The sequence below is a fragment of the Phalacrocorax aristotelis genome, chromosome 7, assembly GCF_949628215.1.
Source record: "Phalacrocorax aristotelis chromosome 7, bGulAri2.1, whole genome shotgun sequence".
NCBI lineage: Eukaryota > Metazoa > Chordata > Aves > Suliformes > Phalacrocoracidae > Phalacrocorax > Phalacrocorax aristotelis.
The window spans coordinates 40,738,325-40,765,542 of NC_134282.1; the positions used below are offsets into that span (position 1 = coordinate 40,738,325).

Consider the following 27,218-nt stretch of genomic DNA (forward strand, 5'->3'; position numbering starts at 1 on the left):
TGCACTCTGGTATGGCCTCTGCAACCCTGTTTGTGTGTGGAATTATCCTACAAATAATCCTGATATTCAGTGTTCATATAGAGCTATGGGACCTATTCTTCACGTAAAGTGACAAGCTGATAAATGCATTGCCCTCAGATAAGCTCCATTGATTGACAACAGCAGTTGATACCAGATAACATCACATGGGTAAATTTGTGACAATAAACTCTAAAACACCATAGTGTTTGGAGAATGGGATTGGCAACCAATGATGTAAAACATTCAAAATATAATTTGACATACTTCTATCTCTCTAACAGGTCACTCACTTTGAGACGTCTGAGTGTCTATGAACTTCTTTATCAAGGCGTCAGTAGTTTGTGTGTAAAGGCTAAGAGCATGCCTCAGGGACTGCAGGTCTGGGCTCTTTTCCAGGAAATTCTTTTTCAGCCCACTTCCTCCAGCATGGAAGTATTGCTAAAATGAAAAACAAATATGGTCATTCAGAGAAGCAAATTATCTGAGAGGTGCCTCAGTTACAGACATACAATTTTAAGTAATATTCTTACACAAACTCTTAAAAATAACACCTGGTATGTGTAGCTAGATTTACAATTATAGTAGTTGAGATAACTGTTGCCATCTCTACTACAGAACTTCTTTCCAAAGGTAAAAACTTAAGCCTTGTGCAAGGGAAAAAATATACAAAATTTTTATTTTGGTCTTCATGATCTCAAATATTTATATGTCAAAACTGGATATATATACATATTTGTAGCGTTCTTTTAGGTTGTGGAGAGTGGAATAATTTTTAATTCTTTATCTAAAGATAATTTATTAAATTGAGGCACAGTTTACAGCATAAATAAAGAATATATTTGTTTTCTGATGGAAGAGGGAATGGTTTTAAAATTTTTAAAAAAGAGAAGATCCTAGAATATGAAGCTTTGGATTAGCACTGCATTGTAATTGTGCCTGAAATTATGGTTATGATTTGGGAAATTATTAGAAATTCTGTGGAAGTTTCCATGGTTATTATCTTTTCTGATTCCAATTTTGACCTGTTTTGTTTTGGATATGCAGAAAATGTGTGTCTCGTCCTTGAGTGACCGCGTTAGGGTTTCCTGGAGTGTGACAGGAAGAGGATGAAAAAGAAAAGGAGCTCATTGGTTGGTGCTGCCCTTGAAGACAGGCGTACATTTCATCCTTCAAAAGAGGATTTCCTTTGGGGCAGAACAGCTGTGCCCACAGTTCTCTTGATGCACTCCTATGAATGATGCAGCAGTAAACCACACCAGTAGTGCTTCCTGCAAACTTAAGAGGGGTGCAAATCTTCACTCTGGAAGCAGTTGCATCAGTGCAGAGATTACTGCCAACTGTTCATCAAGGCCTGCTTATAAGCCAACATCCCTCTTTTTGCTGTCCCACTTACACTGATAATTTGAGTGCTCCCTTCCTTCTTCCATTGAAAAAATAAGCTAAATTAGCACAAATACTTGAAACAAGAGATGACTCCTGACCTCCTGGCATGGCTAGATTTAGAACAAAATATATGTTTACCACTTTGATGCCATGCTGACTACGTAAAATATTGCAAGTATTATGTTTCTAATCCTAAAGCTGAGTTCCAAAAAATTAGGACAGATTCTTCCCTTCTTCCTCCCAAAATGAAGAATTTCCCCTAATGTTTTATACAAGACAGTGGTTGAAGAGCTAATACACTTAAGCTACAAAGAAAAGATACATTGGCTACACAAGTTTAAAAACCAGTTTTGTTCAAACAATTTGCAAAGCATTTTGCAAACTACATTACAGTTCTAGGTCTCAAGATTGATATTAAAGTTCCAGTTAATGGATAATTACTAAAAGCAAGCACTGTTTTTCAGGAAAACACTGTGACTACTTGATGACATGCAGTATTGGTCCACTCAATACAGGGAGTGTTGGGAACTTGTAGTAGAATCTATTCTCCCTGTGTTTTTGGAGTGTTGCCAAAGGAATATAGTCAATATTTATATTTCCATTCAAATGCATGCATACATACTAAATACTTTAAGCTAAGCATGTCTGTGACAGAGTAGGCCTACAGCGCATACATGCCCACTGCATGTTAGTCTACACAGTTCACCTTGTGATTCTCAAGATTTTTGCAGGAGATGAAACATAAACGTACTTTTGGGGAAGAGTGGCTGGAAAGCTGCCCTGTGGAGAAGGACCAGCTCGTTGACAGCCGGCTGAATATGAGCCAGCAGTGTGCCAAGGTGGCCAACAGCATCCTGGCTTGTATCAGGAATAGTGTGGCCAGCAGGAGCAGGGCAGTGATCGTGTCCCCGTACTGGGCACTGGTTGAGGCCACACCGTGACTACTGTGTTCAGTTTTGGGCCCCTCAGTACAAGGAGGACATTGAGTTGCTGGAGCATGTCCAGAGAAGGGCAACGAAGCTGGTGAAGGGTCTGGAGAGCAGGTCTTAAGAGGAGAGGTTGAGGGAACGGGGGTTGTTTAGCCTGGAGAAGAGGAGGCTGAGCAGAGACCGTATTGCTCTCTACAACTACTTGAGAGAAGAGTGTAGTGAGGTGGGTGTGTTGGTCTCTTCTCCCAAGTTACTAGAGATAGAATGAGAGGAAATGTCTTCAAGCTGCATCGGGGGGTTTAGATTGGATATTAGGAAAAATTTCTTCACTGAAAGAGTGGTTGGGCATTGGAACAGGCTGCCCAGAGAGGTGGTAGAGTCTCTATCTCTGGAAATATTTAAAAGACATGTAGACATGGCATGTCAGGGCATGGTTTAGGAGACATGGTAGTGTTGGACTGACAGATGGACTTGATGATCCTCGAGGTCTTTTCCAAACTTAATGATGCTATGATTTTTCACAACAGAGCCATTATTTACATTTTTGTGTTGACGGCTACTGATTGTTACAGGGAAAAAGATCTGTAGAAGCAAAACAAAGGATTGCATCAGGCCGAAAAGTTTTATACTACTTTAAGCCTATGTGGGCAGTTGGTGTCAATTTAAGAGGTTCTGACTAAATCATCTTTATATCTTCTCATCATTGCATATTTATATGAAATTTGTGTCTTTCCAAGTGAAGTATTTCATACTATATGTTCCAAAGAAATCTCTATTGTCTTAATTGTGTAAAAGTGTATTTATGATTTCACTGAAGACCTTAACCAATTTATAAGCAAGTGCTAAAATCTGTTAAAATTTCCTGCTGTTGTGACAATTAGCATGATTTCTTTTTTTTAGTTGTGTTGCCCAGTAAAGAAACAGGGACACCTGACCCTAATCTTCTTCAGTTTTTACATCTTTTTGCTTTTATCCATAAATGGTAAGTTTTGCATGCAAACCCACTAATATGACCATATCATTACTGCATGGAATAAAATATAGAAAAATAATGATTAAACAGTGTTTTGCAGATTCAGTTGGCCATCTACTACCCTGTTCTTTAGCGCTGTAAACCTTAAAATAGTTCACCTGCTACTCATGCTCCAGTCTGGAGGGTTTCAAGGTTTATAGGTGACAAATAAGTCTTGAAAAATCATACTGACAAATGAAAGGTGTAGCCACAAGTGCATAATGTCAAGCATCATAAAATTATAGAATGTCCTGCGTTGGAAGGGACCTACAAGGATCATCAAGTCCAACTTCTGTCCCTGCACAGGACAACCCTAAAATTCACACCATAGCTCTCAGGGTGTTGTCCAAGTGCTTCCTGAATAGTGCCAGGCTTGGTTCTGTGACTGCCTCCCTGGGGCATCTGTTCCAGTGTTCCACCACCCTCTGGGTAAAGAGTCTTTTCCTAATATCCAACCTAAACCTCCCCTGGCACATATTCCTGCCATTCCCTCGGGTCCTGTCATTGGTTGCCAGAGAGACGAGATCAGTGCCTGCCTCTCCTCTTCCCTTTGTGGGGAAGCTGTAGGATGTGATCAGGTCTCCCCTCAGTCTCCTCTTCTCTAGGCTGAACAAACAAAGTGATTTTAGCCACTCCTCATATGGTTTCTCCTCTAAATTTCATGGCCCTTCCCTGGACACTCTCTAGTAGCTTTATGTCCTTAATGTACTGTGGTGTCCCAGACTGCACACAGTGCTTGAGGTGAGACTGCACCAGCACAGAGCAGAGTGGGACACTCAACCCCCTCGCCTGGCTGTAATGCAGTGCTTGATGCACCCCCAGGACACGGTTGCCCCTTTTTGTTGCCAGGGCACACTGCTAGCTCATGTCCAGCTTGCCATTGACCAGAACCCCCAGTTCCCTCTCTGCAGAGCTGCTCTCCAGCCTCTCAATCCCCAGCCTGTATGCATATCAAGGGTGGTTGTGCCCCAGGTGTAAAATCCAGCACCTGCCCTTGTTAAACTTCATACAGTTGGTGATAGTCCAGATCACGCTGCAGGGCCTCTCTGCCCTCGAGAGTGTCAAAAGTTCCTCCCAGTTTTGTGTCATTGGCAAACTTTTAGTAGTCTTTGAAGTCCTGCATCCAAGTCATTAACAAAGAGATTAAATAGTACTGGCCCCAAGATGGATCCCTGCGGAACCCCACCAGTGGCTGGCCGCCAGCCCAATGTAACCCCATTTATTATGACCCTTTGAGCCCGACCTATTGGCCAACTGCTCACCCACTGCATTATGTATTTATTCAGCTGTATGCTGGACATTTTGTCCAGGAGGATACTGTGAGAGACTGTGTTGAAAGCTTTACTGAAAGCCAAAAAGCACATGTTGACTGGCTTTCCTTGGTCAACTGGATGGGTGACCTTGTCATAGAAGGAAATCAAATTTGTTAGGCAGGACTTTCCCCTTGTCAACCAATGCTGGCTGGGACCAGTGACTGCATTGTCTTTCAGGTATTTGTCAATAACTTCCAGAATAATCGTCACCATAATTTTACCAGGCACAGAAGTGAGACTGCCAAGACTGTAGTTACCGGGGTCATCCCTGTTGCCCTTCTTGAAGAGTGGGACAACATTTGCCAGCTTCCAGGCAACTGGGACCTGTCCAGATTCCCAAAAGCATTGAAACATCATTGAGCGAGTTCTTGCTATGACTTCAGCCAGCTCTTAAAGTACCCTCGCTGAATCCTGTCAGGGCCCATCATCAACTTGTAGTGCGCCAGCTGGAGCAGCAAGTCCTGCACAAGTTCAGGGTTTATTAGGCCTTTATCACTTCCACAGTCATGTTGCTCTAGCCCAGGGCTCTGGGCTTCCCTGAGCCCACCATCGGTGTTGAAGACCGAGGCGAAGAAAGCATTAAACGTCTCTGCCTTATCTATGTCCCTGCTTGTGAGGTGACCATTCTCATCAAGAAACGGGCCAGTGTTAGTTTTAGCCTGCCTTTTGCCATTAATGTATTTTAAAAAGCCCTTCTTATTGGGCTTCACAGTACTGGCCAGCTTCAATTCTAATAATTGAGCTTTGGCTGCACGTATTTCCTCTCTGGAGTGGTGAATAGCATCGCTATAGTCCTCCCATGTCACCTGACCTTGCTTCCACTGGCTGTATACTTTCTTTTTTCTCCTTATTTCAAGAATATCATCCCTGGTCAGCCAAGCTAGCCTTTTGCCTCGCCTGCTTGACTTCCTACACTTTGGGATTGCCTGCTGCTGTGCTTTTAGGAGGTGGTACTTAAAAAGTGATCAGCACTGATGGAACCCAACACCTTCAAAAGCTTTTTCCAATGGGACCTTACTAAGTAGTTCCCTGAGCAACCTGGAATCTGCTCTCCTCATGTCCAGAGCTGAGGTCTTGCTGGCAGCTTTCCTACTGTCACTACAGATTTTAAAGTTGAATGCTTCATGGTCACTGTGGTCAAGGTGGCCCTGATCTCCACTACACCCACGAGGCCCTCTCTTAGTAAGCAGCAAGTCAAGGAAGGCACCTTTCCTGGTCAATTCCCTTAGTACCTGTACAAAGAAGTTGTCATCCAGATGGTTTAGGAACCTTATGGACCTGTTTGTCACAGCTGTGCAGTATTCCCAGTTGACACCTGGCAAGTTGAAGTCCCCCATGAGGACAAGGGCAGATGACTTAGCGGCATCCCTTAATTCCATAAAGAATAAGTCATTGATGTCATCCTCCAGGCTGGGTGGCCTATAGTAGACTCCCACAACAACATCTGCTTTATTTGTCTGTCCCTTAATCCTTACCCGCAGGCTCTCAACTGTGCCATCACCAACCGCAAGCTCCGTGCATTCCAGCTCCTTTGCTACATAAAAATGCCACCCACCCCACCCCCCACCCCCCCGCTCCACCTCACCTGCCTGGCCTATCTCTCCTAAAGAGGTTGTAACCATCAATCATGGCACACCAGTCACAGGACTCATCCTACCAGGTTTCACTTATGCCAATGATGTCATGTCTCTGGGACTGGGCCAAGGCTTCCAGCTCCTCTTGCTTGTTCCTCATGCTGCGCACATTTGTGTAAAAACACTTCAAGTGTGGCTCCTTGTGCCCATTGCCACGTGTAGCAAGCTGAGGCATCTCACTAGGAGGTAGCTCCTCCAACTTTGGCACATCTACCCGTTGCTTATTACTGACTAGCTTGGTACTGCCCCCCCTCCCACTGCCAATAAATTGCAAATTAAGCTTTTAAAAAAATTTGCTAAGGTTCTTTTTACAACATACAAAGACTGATGATAGGCTGTATATATTTAAGAGGAACAATTATTACTTTATTTTATGCTCTTCAAAGCATTAATAACACCATCATCTATTAAATTATAATTGTAAGTTGATCAGCAAATTAATTTTTGATACTAAAAATCAGACTAATGAAAGGAAAAATAGACTGCAAGCACAGCAATACTCCTCCCCACAAAGCCCTTCCTTAAAATAATAAGTTACTTAATTTTTGAAGCCAGTTTTTACCACTCTTCTATTCTTATTTAGGCAGCCTTTTTTTTTGCTTTTAAATAAACCATATTTATTTAACGTTGCTAAAAAATTGTATATTTTGATCATTAAGCTCATGAACTGCATTCTTACACCGACAAAATAATCTTTTTTCTTGACTTAACTCACAAGGTTTGCCATTGTTCACTTTCTAATAATGTAAGACCAACTTCTGCAAGATCAAGAGCATTCACTTAGTATTTCAGAAAAAAAAGATTTTGCCATTTCATGTGCCAAGTACAGTAAGCAGGTTATAATGCCGTGTCATTGCCTTACAATTTGAAAACAGGTTTTTTGCTCATTTGCTTATTTTGCTCAATTTATGAAGGTAGCACACAGAGATAAGAATACTGAATGAATAGATGATTTTCCCTATTTCTGTTTCCCTCTTATTCTAGACTTTTGTTTAGTAAAATGATTAATATCTATCGATGACTCTTAAGAGTTTAAGCACCAAAAGTTCAGGCAAGGTTAGAACTTATATTTTTCCCAACTTTTATTTATTTATAACAAATGCTTTGAAAGGAAAAGAATTAAATTTACATACTGAACTGAGGACTCCACAGGGCTTAATTTGGGAGTACACAGTACTTTAGCATTTTATTCAATTTCTGTTTCCACAATATCAGTAATCCCCAAATATTATTTTTAATTCTGAAAGAAATGCCAATTTCACTGCAAATACAAAAGATGACAATTAGGAGTCCTCTTGCATACTTCTTGCTTGTCTTTTGAGACATAATTTTGTAGAGCAAAACTTGATCATGAATGTCTTCTCTTATTTATGTCTTCAACTTTATACCTAAGTAGCTGCCTCCTTACCTTCCTGATGTGCCGTCTATTCAGCAGCAGAAACGAAAATATGCTGTTATTCTATAAATGGATTTCTTTCAAGTTATTTACCCCCAAATGAAGATCCAGGCCAATGTGAAAAAGACTAATAAGTACATTAAATAATATTCCTTAATGGTTTCTTTTGACTTCAAAAACCTGATCTGTGAAGACTGTATAACAATCTCCAGTTTTTTATTAAAAAAACCCAAAAACGACTTCTGTTAATCTCTTTACTTTGACATTTAGGCGCATAATGCAATAACCATAAAATGCGTGAAAGTGAAAACATCCTTTCATCCTTCCAGAGAGGTCAAATCCTAGCGTTACTTTATCAATTGTCAATAAATTAATGTGTATTCCTAGTAATAAAATTAGCACCAGGTAAGGTTGGATGGATTGTCTGTAATATGGCCCCTTAAAAAATCTAATATAAAACATTTACTGCAATGCTAAGATTTTTCTAAAGTCGTTTTATGCATTACCAACACCTGCATCAACAAGATGTTGGTAATGCATGAAAATTAATTTATTCAGAAGTGTTTTTTAACAGGAGTGTGATGAATATCTGTTTTTTTTCTTCACTGAAAAGGTACCAACATGGAGAATAATTAAATAGCATCTTTAAATTTAAATAAAATTTAGGAGTGACAGTAAATTAGGTGGTGAATGCCAGGCGGCACAAAGTTGATAAATTCAGCTGGACATTGAATTTAAAATAATGCACAGTAATGCATGGTATTAAGAGCTTTGTTTTCTGGTGTGCTATAAAAAACATGTGCCATACATGTTTGCAGGAGAGTGCAGCTAGGAAGAACCTCACTTTTCAGGCTCAGTGTCTCCTTTGTGGGAGAAAAAGATGCAACATAATTAAAATTTAGCCCAGCTTCTTCAGCTGCACTAACTCTAAACTGGAAAGGAACAGAAGAATTAGATAAGCTTTGGCCACCATTTCTTTTAACAGAACATGTTCTGTCTGCAACTGGTAGAATAATTTTTCTAACTTTTCTGCAAGCAGATTATTAGACGTTTGCTTTCAAGTCAATATAAGGAGCTTAGGACCAAATTGTTCTTGACATATTAAAGGGATCTTTATGATTCTAAGGGACCATTCTATATTAGAATCTGTTGTTTATGTCAATCATGTTCTTGGTCATTCCAGCACAGAACAGAAAAACACAAAGTTGTACCTTTATAGTAGCTAGTGCTACTTCCATTATTGCACACTGCCTCAGGTTCAGGCTTCTGGCTTCCTCTCGAATCACATGGTCCTGCAAAGCAAGTTAAGACTGCAGTTGACTTTGAAAGAGAACCACTATTGTGGCCTGTCTATTCTTGGAAAAACAAGCAAACAAAGCCACCAAATGTGCCCCAAACAGCTGTGATTGAGGGATTAATTCAACTTCAGACTTTTATAACAAATTATAACCTAAAGCAATCACGTTGTTTATTGAAAACATAGGATTGTAGGGAAAAAGAATAAATGTTTAATACTGAACATCTTTGTAGCCATATTTCTTTTCCTAGAATGTATTATTTCTCTGTTCTGGGAGGTGGGAAAAAAGTTAGATTTGAACTTTAAATAATTGTATTGGATGATACTGAAAGAATGAATTTTACTACGGAACCTGACAGTTTAACTAATGTTTGTTAATGACCCATGTAGAAAAAAAGAAAAAAAAGGAGTTTCATATAAGAACATAAGTTAGAGTCAGAAAGCGGCTATATTCCTGTGAAATCTTTGTCTAAAATAAGCACCCTGTGATTTTCTTAGGCAACATTTTAACTCCTCTAGCAAACTGAGCAAGTATTCACAGAAGCACTAACTATCACACTTCTGCCCAAATCTCAAATCCTAATGGCAAACAACTGATATCAGTAGCAAACGTCTAAGCTCTTCAGCAGGTGTATTACAGACCTCAATAATGTAGTGCTGATGAGTTTATTGTCAAGGAATGTGTTATGTTTCAATACATACCATAAATAATAGGCAGAAAAAAATTACTAGTATTCCCACCTTAGAGGTTTTTCAGAACTGGTTCCAGAAGGGAACACAAAGAACTAATTTTTTGGTGTTGGGTTTTTTTATTTTTATTTTTTTATTTTTAATGCTTATAAGGCCTAGTTATGCAATATGGGAATGACATCTTCTTGACCCATCTAGTGATCACTTTACCATATAAGCATAGTCTTTTATTCTTAATTTGGTTTTGATGAGATACTGAAGTCATTACTCACCTATGAACAGTTACTGCCATATTAAATCTTATTACAGTAAATAAGCACAAGAACGAGCCATGGGGCTTGACCTCACAGTGACTAATATTTCATCTATTTCTTTCATTAAAGCAAGCCATTCACTGCTTCATTTGGCTCCATTACCTTGAGTTTTGACAGTTGTCCAAGATCTTTGGCTGCACTGAATATCATCTGAGGCCCCTGTAATCACATTGAAAATTCAGGAAACAGACTCACTACAGTGTGTTTGCTTTTTATGTCAACATGATCTTGTTTTCTGCTAGAACATTCGCCAAATTCACTGTTTTGCAAAACTAAATGAAAATTTAAATTACACATGAGACATATTTTCATTCAGTTGATACAGCCAAGTAGTTGAATGCCTGCAGCATGACGCCTTCTGGTATCCTATGCTTGATACAAATACTGGGTATTCTGTTGATAGGGGTTTTGTGTGCTCCTGTCTGCTACCTCATTTTATATTTAATATTTTTAAGCTAAGGCTGGGATTGTTCTTATACAGTGTATCAATGACATATTTGTCCATAATCCTAGCTCTCAGGAGCTGTGCTAATATAAAGAAAGAATCATAATGTTCCCAACTATCTACAGTGAAATCCTCAGCTGAGTAACACAAAGCATAATGTTATAGTGTTAAGGCAAAGCCTTTTTTTTTTTTTTTAAGAAAAGATACCAAAGAGTTATGAAGTTAAACCAATATTTTACAATAGCCAAACCCTGGCATGGTACCAAAGGCTAATGCCCACATGTTTGTCTTAAACAAGTAGAATCTCAGTATAATTCCATGCTCACCTTTTTAATCACAATTACTCCAAGAAATAGAATTGCTAGTGTAGTTACTTGGCAGTTCAGCAAAACACAGTTCCAAATGCCTGGTTTTTCAAGGTGGGGCAAAAAAAGTCAGTCCAACTTACATAGCACAATACAGAAAAATTTTTCAGTATTTTTTTTGTTCCAAAAGGTTTCAGTTTCCAGAAATAACTTTGCTTCTGTATGGTTCAATTGCAAAAGATGTAATACAGAACCACCATTTAGAGTTTCATTATTTATTAGCAGTGAGAATGGTAAGATAAATATGAAAATTAAAAAATAAACCCTGCTTCCAAATGTCTGTGCCTCTCACCCTTCGAGAGAAAGTAATCAAGGCTGCAAAAGGGAAACATCTCTCTTACAGTATCCTACTTTTCATTTATTTTGTTTAATTAAGTGTTCAAAAGTAAACAGAAGTAGCAAAATAAATGCAACTAGCTATACACCTTTCACCATACCTGCCAACTGTGACACTTTATAGAGGCTACCACTACTAAAACCCAACAACTGATGAAGTGTAGCATACATGTGTGATACTGCAAGCAGTCTGAAACCTGATCCAGTAATCTTTGTACCTATTTTTTTCACATTCCTTCATCATTACAGACTATATATTTAAGGTATTTTTATCTTCTGCTAAACAAATGCTGAGCAAAATTTGGAAAAAAATATGCTGCAGGCAAGTTCTAGTCAGGGGTTCATGGTTAAGTGTGTGTACAGAAGCAAGGGTTGTTTCAGTTTTATGAAGAATGGAGGCAAAGCACTTGTGGAACTCCCAGCTTCCACCATTTAAAATTATCTTAAATAGTCTTGAATGATAGGTGCAGTCTCTGCCTTTAATCAGTAACTGGCTGATAAACTGAAGTTTTCTTACCTTTGGCCACTAACTAATCTAAAGTCCATCCAGAAGACACTTCATTCTGGGGGAGGAGGGCTCCTTGTCTCTGCTTCTTCACCACCCTTTCTGTGTTCTGCCTGAAATGTGGAAGTTCTGCACTCCAGATGTACACCCATAGCTTAATGAAGTATCAGCTTGCTAAACTAATGATCAGAACAAGCTTTTTTGAAATGGACTATAACATCAGTGTCACAGCTTATTGCTTAGTGTGATTTCTGAGCATCAGTACGGACAAAAGAGATGCTTGCAGATTCAGGCAGATGAACTGAAATCTGTGTTCAGTTGACAGTGAAAGGTTATTTTTACTATGGTTGAATGACTAAAAGATTTTTATTATTTTTTAAATAAAGGGCTACATTCAAACTCTTGGGGGAAAATATTTCAACAAATATTTTACTATCATAACTAACTGAAACATATTGTGCTATTGTCCAAGTGGGCTTTCTGAGTCTTTTGATAAGTAATTCTGTATTCCTGGCAACCAATCAAAAAAACCAACAGAATAACCCTGTAACTCTGAACTGTGCTGTTCTATGATTCAGAGTGTAACAACTGATCCTGCATAAAGCTAATAAATGCTGCTAACGCCTGATGGGAAATGCAGTTACCCAATTTAAATGCTACTTATGTATTTGCAGATAAAATTTGCACCAAAAGGTTTGAAAAGCAAATTGAAAATTTGAGAAATATAAATTTGACAGAGTCACTCAATGAAAGAGAGGTTGTTTCTAATTATGCATAGTAAACAAGAGCATTGTAGTAAGTATGAACAAATTCAGTGAATGGAGTCCTGGCTACCATCTTGTGATTAGCTCTAGTCTAGAATTTTTAATAGCTCATCTTATTTCATTATACCTTAATACTATTTATGCATGTTCTATTAGATTTCCTTTTGCCCCTCCAGCAATATTCTTCCACGTATCTTTAATATATTATAATAAGGTTTAATGATTTGTCTTTAGCATATGGATACCGACCAACAGATTTTTAGCAGCTTAACTGATATCATAGGATGTATACAGTAAAATTGCCCAAAGGCACAATAGGGCAATGTCATGATTAACTTGTCATAAAGATAGTGAATTTATTCTAGACAAGATTGAAAATTAGAAGAATTAACTGTTGTGTTATCCTAGTCCCTCAAAAAAGCAAAAAGCAATTTTAAAAAGGCACTCCAAGCCAGGCTCTTTTTCTTTCATCCTTAAACAGAATAAAATTTTTACCAGTGCCCTCAGCTCTGGCACCATTTGGGGTTCATGTCAGCCCATCACCCACACTAGTCTGTGTGTAGCAGCACTACTTTCCATATTAACTTAGAGTTTCTTTCTCTCTGCTTGTCAGGCTGTAAAGCAGTCCTTTTTAAAAGAGACCTCCTATCACATCTGCTCTTAAAATACCCTAAAATTGGCTTAAGCTTCCTGATGTTAAGTAAGTGTTGCCTCAAGTGAGGAATGGCACAGCAGGCAGGACTGCAGAATGGGCTGGAGCAATTCCTGCCTTTCTGGCAGCTGCAAAAATGGAAGTGATTGAATTCCTGGTGCAACTGGGAAGGGGAACGAACGCTCATGGTGTTACTGTGCATGATGAAGTCAAGAGAAATTAAACTTTAAAGCCCTTATATGAAAGCACACTACAAAGTCAGTGATTTGCCTTCTTTTGTACTACTTTCATAAAAACTACTCTGAGTTGAGGCAGGCTGTATATTCCTCACTGGCTACAGGGGAGAAATCTAGCTACACTACTTTGAAATGCTAGAGAGCAACACACTGCATATAGTCAATATATTATTCCTTCTGGTCAAGGTACAGAAAAAGGTAGTATCAGACTCCTTGGCAAACACCTGGTTAAGCACATTATTACAATCCTTTATGTGTGTGAACTACTGCTGGGACACTTACGGTTTGGTCCGTCAGTGGTGGGAGCACAATTTGTTTTTCTATTTTGTTCAAGACTAACTTCCATAGCTCTTTTAAAACCCGTTTCAGAACTGTCTTCTCACAGATTTTCGCAGAGACACTTAAACTGCAATAAAACAAAACACAAACCGGTCTCCAAAACTAGCATTAAGACTTCAGAGGTGCTGTATCACTGTATGCTCAGATTAGTGGCCATTATGGCTTAGATTTCTCTACCAATAAGGATTTCTCAATGGCTTAGTTATTTTGCAATATTATCAGTAAAGATTTTTGGTTAAAAAAAAAAAAGACTTGCAGATTACAAAATCATGCAATCGCTACCCAATTTATGGGTTGATAGACTACTGATACGTATTTGTCAAAAATGCAAAATGATGATGAGTTATAAAGTTTTATGTATGATACAATTTAGCACTCTCAAGCTCCTAAATTGAAGCTTTGGTATTTGATTTGTTTCTGTCAAAAATATAAAACAAATATCTTCCTTACTGTCTTATATTTCTACTGTGATGCAGACGTAGGTGTTGGCAACTCATGCAAATTCAGGGCTACCACTTGAAAGCATTTATTTGTATATACTGGCATATCTGTGAAATCATACTATCTATTACTGACAGTAAAATTAAATTTTTGGAGGATCTATATACTTAGATTTGTTTTCTTTACTTAAGAGTATATTCATAAACCATCTTGTGTGTATTGTCAGGAATAAGCAGCATCAGGAATAAAGTGCTGCATTTTTCAGGCACAGGAAAAAATATTTCAAAATAATATCACACAAATGCACATGTGGGGAATTTTACAGAATTATGTAAAATCTATTAACATAAAACAAGATTAGTGTAAAGACGTTATACAGGTCACATCATAAATATGGCAATTCAAATTTCTAGCATCTCTTACTACTCTTAGTAAGCATATAAATAAAAGCATAATTAAGAAATAACTAAAACCCAAACCATATTAATATGACCCGTTTATAATCCTATTATAAATATATATTTGCAAGAAAGGTGACATTTTCTAGCAGTGCGTTTTGGATTTTTTTTTTTTTTTTAATTTCACATCTTTATTCTCTGTGCATGGGTTTAGCATTTGCTAAAATTCCATTTAACACTTCTGTGGTGAGGAATATTTTCTATTCAGACAGAAATTTAAAATCCATTTTTGTTTCCATGATGTCATTATTCAATTAAATCTCAAAGAGGCTATGAAGATGGTTTTGAGAAATGGCAATTTCTGATTGAAACTGACAGACAAAAGTCAGCTTACCCAGTTTTTTAAATGACGAGCTTAGGACAGCATTTGTAAGTGTATAAACACTTTTGTCTTTTCTTCAAGACTTGTGCTAGGAGTAAGGGTCTTGACCCAAATATAATTAAAATTTAAAAGCATACCACTTGAAAGCAACACATAGCCCTTTGCAACTTAACACATAGGACTAGGTAGGTTGCTAAAAACAAAAGGCTGGCACATAGATAAAGCACTTAAATTTTTTTCCAGGCTAGGATTCCAGGAACTGCACTTGATAGTTCTGCAAAAATGGCCAAATCATAGAATCATAGAATCATTAAGTTTGGAAAAGACCTCGAGGATCATCAAGTCCATCTGTCAGTCCAACACTACCACGTCTCCTAAACCATGCCCTGACGTGCCAAGTCTACGTGTCTTTTAAATATTTCCAGAGATGGAGACTCTACCACCTCTCTGGGCAGCCTGTTCCAATGCCCAACCACTCTTTCAGTGAAGAAATTTTTCCTAATATCCAATCTAAACCCCCCCGATGCAGCTTGAAGACATTTCCTCTCATTCTATCTCTAGTAACTTGGGAGAAGAGACCAACACACCCACCTCACTACACTCTTCTCTCAAGTAGTTGTAGAGAGCAATACGGTCTCTGCTCAGCCTCCTCTTCTCCAGGCTAAACAACCCCCGTTCCCTCAACCTCTCCTCTTAAGACCTGCTCTCCAGACCCTTCACCAGCTTCGTTGCCCTTCTCTGGACATGCTCCAGCAACTCAATGTCCTCCTTGTACTGAGGGGCCCAAAACTGAACACAGTAGTCACGGTGTGGCCTCAACCAGTGCCCAGTACGGGGACACGATCACTGCCCTGCTCCTGCTGGCCACACTAGTCCTGATACAAGCCAGGATGCTGTTGGCCACCTTGGCACACTGCTGGCTCATATTCAGCTGGCTGTCAAACAGCACCTCCAGGTCCTTCTCCACCAGGCAGCTTTCCAGCCAGTCTTCCCCAAGCCTGTTGCATTGGGTGGGGTTGTTGTGATCAAAGTGCAGGACCTGGCACTTTGCCTTGTTAAACCTCATAAAATTGACCTCAGCCCATCAATCCAGTCTGTCCAGGTCCCTCTGTAGAGCCTTCCTACCCTCGAGCAGATCAACACTCCCACTCACCTTGGTGTCACCTGCAAACTTGCTGAGGGTGCGCTTGAACCCCTCATCCAGCTCATTGATAAAGATATTAAACAAGACTGGCCTCAAAACTGAGCCCTGGGGAACAACACTCGTGACTGGCCGCCAGATGGATTTAGCTCCATCCACCACAACTCTCTGGGCTCGGCCATCCATCCAGTTTTTTACCCAGCAAAGAGTACACCTGTCCAAGCCATGAGCTGCCAGCTTCTCTAGGAGGATGCTGTGGGAGACAGCGTCAAAGGCTTTGCTAAAGTCCAGGTAGACAACAACCACAGCCTTTCCCTCATCCACTGGGTGCGTCACCTGGTCATAGAAGTAGATCCAGTTGGTCAGGCAGGACCTGCCTTTCATGAAACCCTTGTTGACTGGGCCTGATCCCCTGGTTGTCCTGCATTTGCCTGTTGAGCTCACTCAAGATGTACCGCTCCATAACCTTCCCCGGTACCGAGGTCAAGCTAAGCCCTGTAGTTGCTGGGTCCTCCTTCTTGTAGATGGGTGTCACATCGGCAAGCCTCCATTGTCTGGGACCTCCCCTGTTAAACCACAACTGCCAATAAATAATGGAGAGTGGCTTAGCAAGCTCTTCCACCAGCTCCCTCAGTACTCACAGGTGGATACATTCCAGCCCCACAGGCTTTTGAGTGTCCAGGTGGAGCAGCAGATCATAAACTGCTTCCTCCTGTATTATGCAGGGTTTATTCCACTCCTCATCCCTGCCTTCCAGCTCAGAGGGCTGAATACCCTGGCGATAACTGATCTGAGTGTTAAAGATGGAGGCAAAGAAGGCACTTAGTACCTCAGCTTTTTTCTCATCCTCAGTGACAATGTTGCCCTCCACATCCAATAAAGAATGGAGATTCTTTTTGGTTCTCTTTTCGTAAAAACATTTTTTGTTATCCCTTACAGTAGTGGCCAGGTTGAGTTCTAGCTGGGCTTATGCTTGCCTAATTGTCTCTCTGCAAAACCTAAGGAGGTCCCTGCACTCTTCTTGAGTTGCCTGCCCCTTCTTCCAGAAGCGGTAGACTCTCTTTTTTTTCCTGAGTGTCAGCAGAAGTTCCCTGTTCAGCTAGGCCAGTCGTCTTCCCTGCTGATTCATTTTGCAGCACTTGGGGACAGCCTGCTCCTGCACCTGCAAGGCTTCCTTCTTGAAGAAAGCCCAGCCTTCCTGGGACTCCTTTGCCCTTCAGGACTGCCTTGCAAGGCACTCTCCCAACCAGTGCCTTGAACAGGCCAAAGTCTGCCCCCCGGAAGTCCATGGTAGCGGTTCTGCTGATCCACCTTCTTACTTTACCAAGAATTGAGAACTCAATCATATCATGGTTGCCAAGCCCAAGACGGCCTCCAACCAGCACACCTCTCACCAGTCCTTCTCTGTTTGTGAACAGCAGGTCAAGCGAGGCACCTCCCCTGGTAGGCTCACTTACCAGCTGCGTGAGGAAGTTATCTTCCACACACCACAGGAACGTCCTAGACTGTTTCTTCTCTGCTGTGTTGTATTTCCAGCAGACATCTGGTAAATTGGAGTCCCCCACTAGAACAAGGGCAACTGATTGTGATACTTCCTCCAGCTGCCTGTAGAACACTTCATCTACCTCTTCATCCTGGTTGGGTGGTCTTTAACAGACTCCCAGCAGGATATCTGCCTTGTTGGCCTTCCCCCTCATCCTTACCCATAAGCACACAACCTTATCCTCAAAATCGCTAAGCTCTATGCAATCAAAGCCCTCCCTAACATTTAGAGCTACTGCACCACCTCTCCTTCCTTGCCTATCCCTTCTGAAGAGCTTATAGCCATCCATTGCAGCACTTCAGTCATAAGAGTCATCCCACCATGTCCCTGTGACGGCAACTAAGTCATAGCTATCCCACTGCACAATGGCTTCCAGCTCCTCCTGTTTGTTGTCCATGCTGCGTGCATTGGTGTAGATGCACCTGAGCTGGGCTATGGGTTTCACTCACAACCCTGGCATGCCATCCCTAGGCTCCTCTCTATTGGGCCTGGCTATACCCCCTTCCCCTTTCGAAGCTAGTTTAAAGCCCTCTCGATGAGTCCTGCCAACTCATGTGCAAGAATCCTTTTCCGCCTTTGTGATAGGTGAACCCCATCTGCCACCAGCAGGCCTTGTGCCGTGTAAACCTCCCCATGATCAAAAAACCCAAAATTCCCCGATGGCACTAGCCTCTGAGCCACATGTTAATCAGATGAGTTTTCCTTTTCCTTTCAGTATTATTCTTCTCTGCCACTGATGGAATTGAGGAAAACACTACCCGTGCTCCTGATCCTTTGACCAGTCAAAGGATCTTATCAAGTACATTAAATAAGCATTTGCCCATTGCAAGCTGTCATTGAAATTCATGTAACTGCTAAAGCCCTCAAAAAATGAAGCCTAGAAAAATTAAACCCTCAAAGAAAAAATAAAATCTCCTTCAATTCCCTCCCCCGCCCTTATGCCAATGACTTTTAGACTTTGGTTATGCATATGTAACCGTTGGGAGCTGCGATCCTAGTCGTGTTTCTAAGATAGCAAGCCCATCAGTCCCATTTTTAGAAACAATAAGAATGTGAAGTAACGCCCTGCAGAAAGATAAGGCAGTAATAAATAAATTCTTTAAATCAGCCTTTGACTTGGTCTTCCTAGTCCCAACATCAGAAGCCCGGAGAAGTGTTCTGCACCTCCAGTCACTAACTTCAAAATAGAGTCTTACTGATCATAGATGCACAGCATAAAACCAAACCTTCACGGGGATCCATGACTCTGAAGAAGTTTCAGTTGGGACTGCAGGCCACCACCAGTAACACCAGATAATCTTACAGTGCAGTGTGGAGTAACATGATTTGTACAACTTTGCAATGCAAAAGACGAAGAAAGGCTCCTCATCTCACCCTCCCCCTTGAGTATGTTCTGTTTAATGGGGGCAGAACCTGTGGGGGTTTGTCAGGGCTAGAAATGTTTGTCCAGAGATGAGTAAATGGCCAGAGCTGGGAGGAAACAGATCCCAGAGGATGCCAGGAAAACTGAGCCTATTCTACTACCTCTTAAACACTCCAGACAGGCATCTTGCAAGACAGGCATCCTGCAAACATGGGCTCTGCATTGACATAATGGCTTCTGGAAGCCTGTGGCTTCCCTGAGCCTGCTTTCTGCCTGGCTCAGTCCCTTCCTCATATCTTCTCAGCACAACCACAGCCTTAAACCCAGTCCTGCCCAGCCACTTCCTCCTGGCTATGCTTTTTGTTCTGCTTCAAGCAAGATTCTCCCTCAGCATATCTTTTCCACCTTCGCTTTGAAAATATCTGGCTAGGATAAATATGCATAGGTACCAAAAGGTTAAAGGTTATGTAACTCATGCATGTATGACCGGAGACCTGAGCTGTGGGATCAGTGTCATGCTCTTTGTTTTCACAGTCACTTTCAGTAAAAGGCCCCTGCTGTTTCACAAGTACCAGTAATGACAGGACCAAGGACAGTGAGGTGCTTATAGACGTGCCTGTGCTGCACATGGGCTTTCAGAACAGCTGATCCTGCCACTGCTGGATGATGATAAGACAAGATACCCTTACTTTCAGGGCCCAGAGTGAGTTTGAAGGACTATTTAAAAATTTAGCTTTTTACTGACTGAAAAAAATCAAGCTACTCTGTAAATCTTCAAATGGTGACCAGGTTTTTTGTGACACAGAAGTGCATATTTATAAGTAGAGGGCACTGGGGGCCAGCCTAGAACAAGTGCCAGACAATTTCAGTATAGGGAACTGACTTTTGTTCTTTTGTTCAGTGCAATCTTCTTTACACCACAGCTTGTGGAGGACAGACTGTACACTAGCTCCTTTGTAATGACTCAAAACATGCCAAGAAGTAGCAAGGCAAATATGTAGCTTATGTAGAAATTGCTTAGTAATTAAGTAGTGTAAACAGGTTAAGCATAGTATTCAGCACACATGAGAATACTACAAATATTAAAAATACTACGGAGTGTTTCTAGGTACTAATGATGCTTCAGGGTAAAATTAAGTATGCTTGACTGTAGCATCCAGTTCCTAATCTGCCACACAAACCAGTCTGCCACACTTACGTTTTGTCCAGGAGATCCATGAGAGGCCGAAGCACAATCTCAGCATCAACAGCTGCACTGTTCTTATTGGCTGCTGCACTCCCATTTCCTCTCATTTGATTCAGTTCATTGCTCATTTGTCTTACACAGTCTTCAATAACAAATTGGAAACTACAGGATAGGGAAAAAAAAAAAAAAGAGAATGAAAGAATTCTGAGATAGAAAACACCATTTATCATTCTGCATCAGGGTTTTCATAAAGATTTAAACCTATTCTTCAATGAATAGTTTACAAACAAAAGATACTGCAGGTGTTACAGACTGAAAATAACTCTTCCTAAGGATTATTGCTCATATATCTAATTAATGGACTGTTTTTATTATTTTCCACTTGTTTCCGTTCTGTCATTATGCTTCTCATGCCCTTGTAGTGGTGTTAACTAATTATTTTCTGAAAGCAATACATGTACCAGAATCTGTAGTTAGGGTATGACTGACTATCAGCTAACAGCAGCTTCTCAAGATTTTGTTTTTGGTGTGAAAGGACAATAGGAACAGGTGACTATAAATTATTTTTCTCCTGATGGTTAATATGAACCAAGCTTTCTTTGATATTCTTATTCAGGACAAATAGAAAACTTCTACTGTTTTTGCCCTGCTTGGCTCAATTTTACTTTTCCCCAGGTTTCACACAGAGCCAGTGCCATCAGAGGCTTTGCTTAGTTCTTTGCAACTAGACCGAGCTGAAACATTTGGACTCTCTAAAATATTCTTTTGCAAAAAAAACCCCACTAAGAAATAGACTTTTCCTCCTGGAAGGAATCTTTTCCACTTCAAGGTGAGTGTAAATAAAGTCTTGCTCCTCAAGTTGTATCTGTTCAGCTTTTCTGAAGACTGCTCTTTCCTAACTGATTTGGTTAAGCAACCTCTCTGAGAGTCCTGTAGTGTCATTGATGTGATACAGTCTTCAGTCAATATATTTAAACAATGCAGAACAGCAATTAAATCAGGGTCATCAGTTCAGAGGCAGAATAAGGCTCTGCACACATGGTAATTTGGTTTATGAATTGATTTATGATTAATTGAATTGGTTTAGAATTAGTTTATGAATAGAAATGCAAAACAGAAGCCATAAATATACCAAGGCCTATTAATGTGAAAAGATAAATGGCAAAAATAAACTCAGGAAAGTGAAAGAGAATTTACTATGAGAGAGAAGGAACATTATAATTAGGCAGTAAGCTTTTCCAGCTACATGGCTAATCATAAAAAGAGAATGCAAATCTCCATGTAAAAACACTGGAAAAATTAGGAACTTTTCCAAGTACACATACCTACACTCTTCAAAGCCCTAGAAAAAATCTACATGAAGCTGCTATTGAACCTGCTCATGTAAATCCTCTAGACCTGTCCCTCCAATAAAAGCCAAAACAATGTGTTGGCTTTTCTTGACATTAGGCATCTTGCTAACATTGTTAACTTCACAAACCCCAGCAATGAACTGACCTATGAGAAATGTTCTATCTATCTGGAGCATACCCTAGACTGAGCTATTCCTGGGTTTTCTTTTGCAGAAACCTAGTTGGCTCATTCAGAGAGAAGCCCTGGAAAGAAATAATACTCAGGTACTGTCAATGATCAGAGAACCAGGGCCTGGGAGCAAAAATAAAACAAGACAGTATGACAAACTAAGCACACTGAAAAGTGAACACTGTTCACCCAGACAGTTCATTGATGGATTAAATAAGCAACTACAGACTTTGCTTAATGAATACCACTACAGCACTAATCCCTCTTTCTTAGAATCTAGTCTAATTTGAAGCAAAAATAAGTTGCAGCTTCTCATAGCACAGGCACTGCTGGCACAGCATCATACTCATTCAAGGCTGCAGTGTGCACTCTGATTAATTAAAGATTTTGAGAGTAAGGCTCAGTAGACAATTTTTGCAGAGCCACAGGCAAGCAAATGACCCATGAAGGCCATTCACAGTGACCATCTGAAGCAGGATAAATATAGGCAGACATTCCTGGTTGGAGCCGACCACTTGGAAAAAGCTGTCAGTCTCAGGAAGTAACATAAACATGGTCAGAGAGAAAAGTTTAACACAGCATCAGGCAAGAACAAACCAGCAATTTTTGCTTTCCAAAAAGCAGAACAAAAGTCACCAGCCTCACCTCTGCAACTTGCATGCCCACACCATTTTCAGTTTTCTTCACAGTGAGGTTATTGCTACATATTTCAGAGCCTAAACACATACATACACACACACAAATGCACACCACTTCATCAGGGCAGAAGCCAGCTGTGCCTCAGGACATGCAAGCAACTGCCCAGACTTAATCAACCAGATAGATTTTTGAACAGGAATATTTTTCTAAGGTTTGCATTTAAATAGCTTTGTTACCTTGTAACGTATGTTGCGCTGAGTTCATCCAATACATCGCTAAGTTTCACCTGAAGTTCTTTTAGAACAATGCTCGCTTCAGGATCCAACTGCAAAGAGATAAACAATGTTATATTTTACTTATTCACCATGTTTTTGGGTCTTCTGTTACAATTAATGAATTATGAATTATATGCAATAATACACTGCACTATGGAAAACCAAATGTGGAAACACCTGTTACAACACAGGATTGCTTTATTAGGCCTAAAAATCCAATTACTATTTGAAGGAAAGTATTTGACCATAATAGTGAAGAATTATATTGTTAGAAATCAGAACTGTGCCATTAAACAATGGCTATCTATAGGATGGTGCAAATTGTGTTGGCAGCCACAAGAACAGAGTTATCATTATCAGGCAAATGGTATTCACAAGGCATACCAAGAGAAGGATGCACGAGAATGTGGTGTTTTTGTTAACAATACTGCAGATGTTTTAATCTTTTAAACTTTTATATACATTTCACTGCCATTGGTAATTTTTTTTGTTTGTGTAGGAGATGTTTCTGTATTCCCATTAACGCAGCATAAAAGTAGAACAGTCAGCACTGGAAAAGATGGCTTGAAGGCTATCTGTGCTGCTTCTACTTGATACAGTATGAGGGAAGGAAATCTACTGAATTTCAGTACTTCTGTTTCTAAAAGCCATTAAGACATACATAATTCAAGCACAGTGCAGCACATTCTGATGCACAGGGAAAACAGCTCCTGTTCCTCCAATACAGGCTTTCTAAATACAGGAAAAAAGAGAACGCAGGGGAGAAATACAACTTTACATTTACAGGGATGGGAATCCATGCATAGATATTTAATCAAAAAGGTACAGTGTTAATATTGACCAGCAGCTTGTTTATTTGCGATGTATTCTTTTTCAAATTAAACAAAAATGACTTTTTCTCTCCTTAAGATTTTAGCATTTAGGAAAAATAGTTACAGTCCATTGTGGGATATGATTGATGATCATCAAGATCAACAGCTGAATGTGAATTAATAGCTGATGTTCCAGATGTTTCAGCTATCTGCATCGCAATATAGGGGATGATTTTAAATGATAATCCTCAAATTCTGGGCTCTGTTCTGCAGTAAGGTCAGATACAGATCTTCTGGCAATTTAAAAGGAAACTGTGCATTTAGAATACATAATCAGGTCTGTCTCTATTTGCGTTTTCATATCTTTCAACTGCATGAGTAGTGTTTAGTGCTTATTCTTTATCTGATGTTTTAGAGTACTATGGTGCAGTAGGTCACCTTTTAATCGCACTTCAGAGACAAGGGGAAGCTGTGTCCCAGCACACTGGATAACTTACATGAGACTACACAGGAATTCTAAGGTGAAATAAAGAAAAAACAAACTCTGAAACACCCTTGAAGTTCTACTGTGTTCTAATCTTAGACCATCCTTTCTCTCCTTAGAAGTTATATGTGGTTTAAAGGCATAGAAAATTTAAGATTTTCTTTACAGTTTTTGAGAAAAAATCTGAAATATCTGACAAGGGGAATTGCTGTACATTCCTTAGAAGATATTCAGTGATGTGTAGCACTTTTCTAACCTGAGAAGCTCATATTTTAACACTGTAACTACTTACTGATTTAGTTTTTAATGACTTTGCATTGACAGAAGTCCTGTTGCTTCTCCCCTTCATGTCTTAGTAGTTTCCCTGGCAGATACACTCTGACATTTCATACACTTAACATGATTCTTTTCCTTCATATGAAAAGCAGGGATAAAAAAAGCTAATTTTGCTGAAATGTCTATATTTGTTAAGAAAGAGTTTACTAAAAAAGGCAATGATTTTTCCAGGAAATACATTTCACTAGGGAGTTATACTGCCTTCTTTTGTGGGATACATATAGAACACAAATTTAAGACCACTAGAATATTAATATTTAACAAATACTAAACACACAAGCATTCACACTGAATGTGGTACACATCAGAGAAAGCACAAAATACCAGGCAGGCACAAGACTCAAGATTTCTTACCAGACCATGCACAAGCTAAAGAATCACCTTGTTACTGGGACTACAAAGGCCAATGTAGATACTTCCTATCAGAGGTTGTTGTGATAACCAGAAAACACAACATGTTTGCTAAATTCACCTGGAATTGCACTTAGTTTGGCCAAAATTGTATTAAATACTAGTATAAGATTGTGGACAGAACACGCATTATAGAAAGGTGCATGCAAGCGCTAGACATTTTAAGAGAGCTTTGTGCTCACAAATTGCATGAACATGTTTGTGTGTGCACAGCTGGAGGCACCTGGCAGGACACCCAGCCTTGTGTGTACACATGCTCATGCTTATTGATGCAGTGTCATAGGGAGGAGTGGAGTATAAAGAGGTATGCAGACTGACCATCCAGGTACTAGACACCTGGTGATGTGATGACTAAGAATATGTTAACAAGATTTTTAAATGCTCTTGGTTTTTTTGTTTAACTACTGGACAATATGGCAATTTGAGTGTCTCACCAGGACTAAAATGTGCACTTTTCATTTATTTTACCATGTGCCCTCTATGTGCTAGTGAGCGTCCAGGGCAAATCAGAAGGACCTCAGCATTCAGCCCTTCACTGGCATCTTCCAGACATAACACAGACATGACCCACTTTTTTTTTCTGATATGGTACAACTAAGATGGGAACTATTATGCTGGTTCTATACTATGAGATTCTGGGGGGACAATTGGTAAAGATGGTTTTAGGAGGCCTTGAGCAACAGAGATAAGGTAAGTCAGATTTTGGTACCTCTGCACATCACACACAGTAACTATTGTCGGTAATCTTCTGTATATCTTATCTTTTATGTATAAATTAATCCACTGATCTTTTAATATGAAAAATATGTTCAGCTATGATGCTTTATTTAAAAAAGAAAATATTTGGAAAAAAAATATTTCAGTGGAAGTAGTAAGAGTTACTGTCCCCCTCTTAAATATTCTAAAAGACTGTAGTTTACAACATTACTACACTTGCAAAAGCATCACAGTTTTGCAACAAAAAGCTCAAAAAGGAATTTTATTTGTGCTTTAGAAGGATCTATTATTTCATGAATGGTCTGAACAACTCTTGCTAACACATACCAGGTTTGCTTATTCTCAGGAAAGTATTGTGTGGTAAATGCACTATAGCACTGTGCAAATGGTTTGGCTTAATGAGGTTGACAAGCTGCAAGATTTATGCAGGTGGACATCACAACACTTACTACTTAGGACAGTAACACATGGTTCTCTAAACCACTATGTTAAGGAGGTAAGTGTCCCAGTGAGGCAAATCGGTGATGGAGAGATTAATCCATTTATCTAAGGCTTTCCAGTGACCAAGAGGAGGAGTCCTCAGCATTCTTGACTTGGCTGAAATTACTTACTAGCAAGGGAGCAATGATTAAAAAAAAAAAAAATCTCTGTTTCATGAGCCAATCTGTTTCTGGACAGTGCAGAGTTGTTATGGGAAGGTAAGTGCATAAAAACTCAGGGAAATGCAATCTGTAATTCTTCATACTAGTTGTACTGGTAGCAGTTTAAGTAGATACAAACATGCTCAGTTGCAGAAATCTCAGCCACCCAGATGTGGCTAAATGATGAATTACAGGACTAACCTAGCCCTAATCTGGCTGCTGATTACAAAGTAGGGGAACAAAAGGATGAAAGTGAGGCAAAGGCAATGCTGATCAACATCTGAGAAGATGTCATATAGGGATATGCAGATAAGAAAATGAAGCAGCTACAGTATTGGGGACTTTTCATTTTTGCCTCGAGTCTCAGCTGCTCCATAGATTTTGATGAAAAAGGAAAAAAACCCCATAGCTGAACAATTTTTCAGGAAAATAAAAGAAAAAAAAGCCCTGAGCAGTTTATTGTCGGGGGGGAGAAGATGAGTATCATGTGCCATAACTAATTTAAGAATTAAAGGAGAAAAAAGACCATTTACCCCTTAACTTCTTGGGTTCCATTTACAGTTCACAGCATGTGTGGGCTAGTCTTAAAATATATCAGTAGGCTGCTCAGGTGTCAAAATCTGGATTTTTTTTAAGGAGCAAATTTATTTTCGTAACCTGGTTTTAACCTGTTAATGTGTAAATCATACATTTCTACCAATTCTTATGTTCATAGGTATTTCTGTTATTTTACCATCTTCTTAAATAATAGAGTTAAGTTCTACCCATAACAGAACATATAAATTTATTGGCACACTTCATCAGATCTGTTAATTATGGATTATTAAATAGATAATTAGAAATTCAACTTTTTCTGAATGCTAACCAAAAGCAGAGAATACTTTTGCTCAACAGCTGAAAAAATAAGAATTATCTGAACATCATTGTTTCCAAATGTTACTTGTCTAAAACTGTGAAATTTTTTATGTATACAAGCATCAGAAAAGAGTTAAAGATCTAATGAATTTGGCTCCTTTTGACATAATCTGTCAGATTGAGCTATTCCATGCTGTAATTTAATGTGTCCTAACATGGAATAATCTTGTTAACTGCAAATTTGGTAATGTTTCTATAGGAAACCACAAAGATGCACATTACTTTTGCATGAGTTAAATGGAACCTCTTTAACTGGAATTCCATTTCTCTGCAATTTCACAGGTCTAATTGCTTACAGTTTCCTAATGGGACGACTGGGTTACTTCTGTTCAGAAAATAGTTTTACATACTGTATGTACATCTAGGGAAGATAGAGGTATTT

At 39.5% G+C, this 27,218-nt stretch overlaps 1 protein-coding gene across 3 annotated transcripts in view; it reads right to left on the minus strand.

Moving 5' to 3' along the window:
- UNC13C (unc-13 homolog C) overlaps window positions 1-27,218 on the minus strand; it is a 244,132-nt gene that overhangs the window by 15,521 nt on the left and 201,393 nt on the right. For all 3 annotated transcript variants that reach the window (XM_075100328.1, XM_075100329.1, XM_075100330.1), the window contains 6 exons: window positions 22,482-22,570; window positions 20,098-20,247; window positions 13,575-13,698; window positions 10,092-10,148; window positions 8,900-8,980; window positions 312-459 (listed from right to left, as the gene is read on the minus strand). In XM_075100328.1, coding sequence (XP_074956429.1) covers window positions 312-459; window positions 8,900-8,980; window positions 10,092-10,148; window positions 13,575-13,698; window positions 20,098-20,247; window positions 22,482-22,570 — 649 coding nt within the window. The remainder of the gene's footprint in view (window positions 1-311; window positions 460-8,899; window positions 8,981-10,091; window positions 10,149-13,574; window positions 13,699-20,097; window positions 20,248-22,481; window positions 22,571-27,218) is intronic.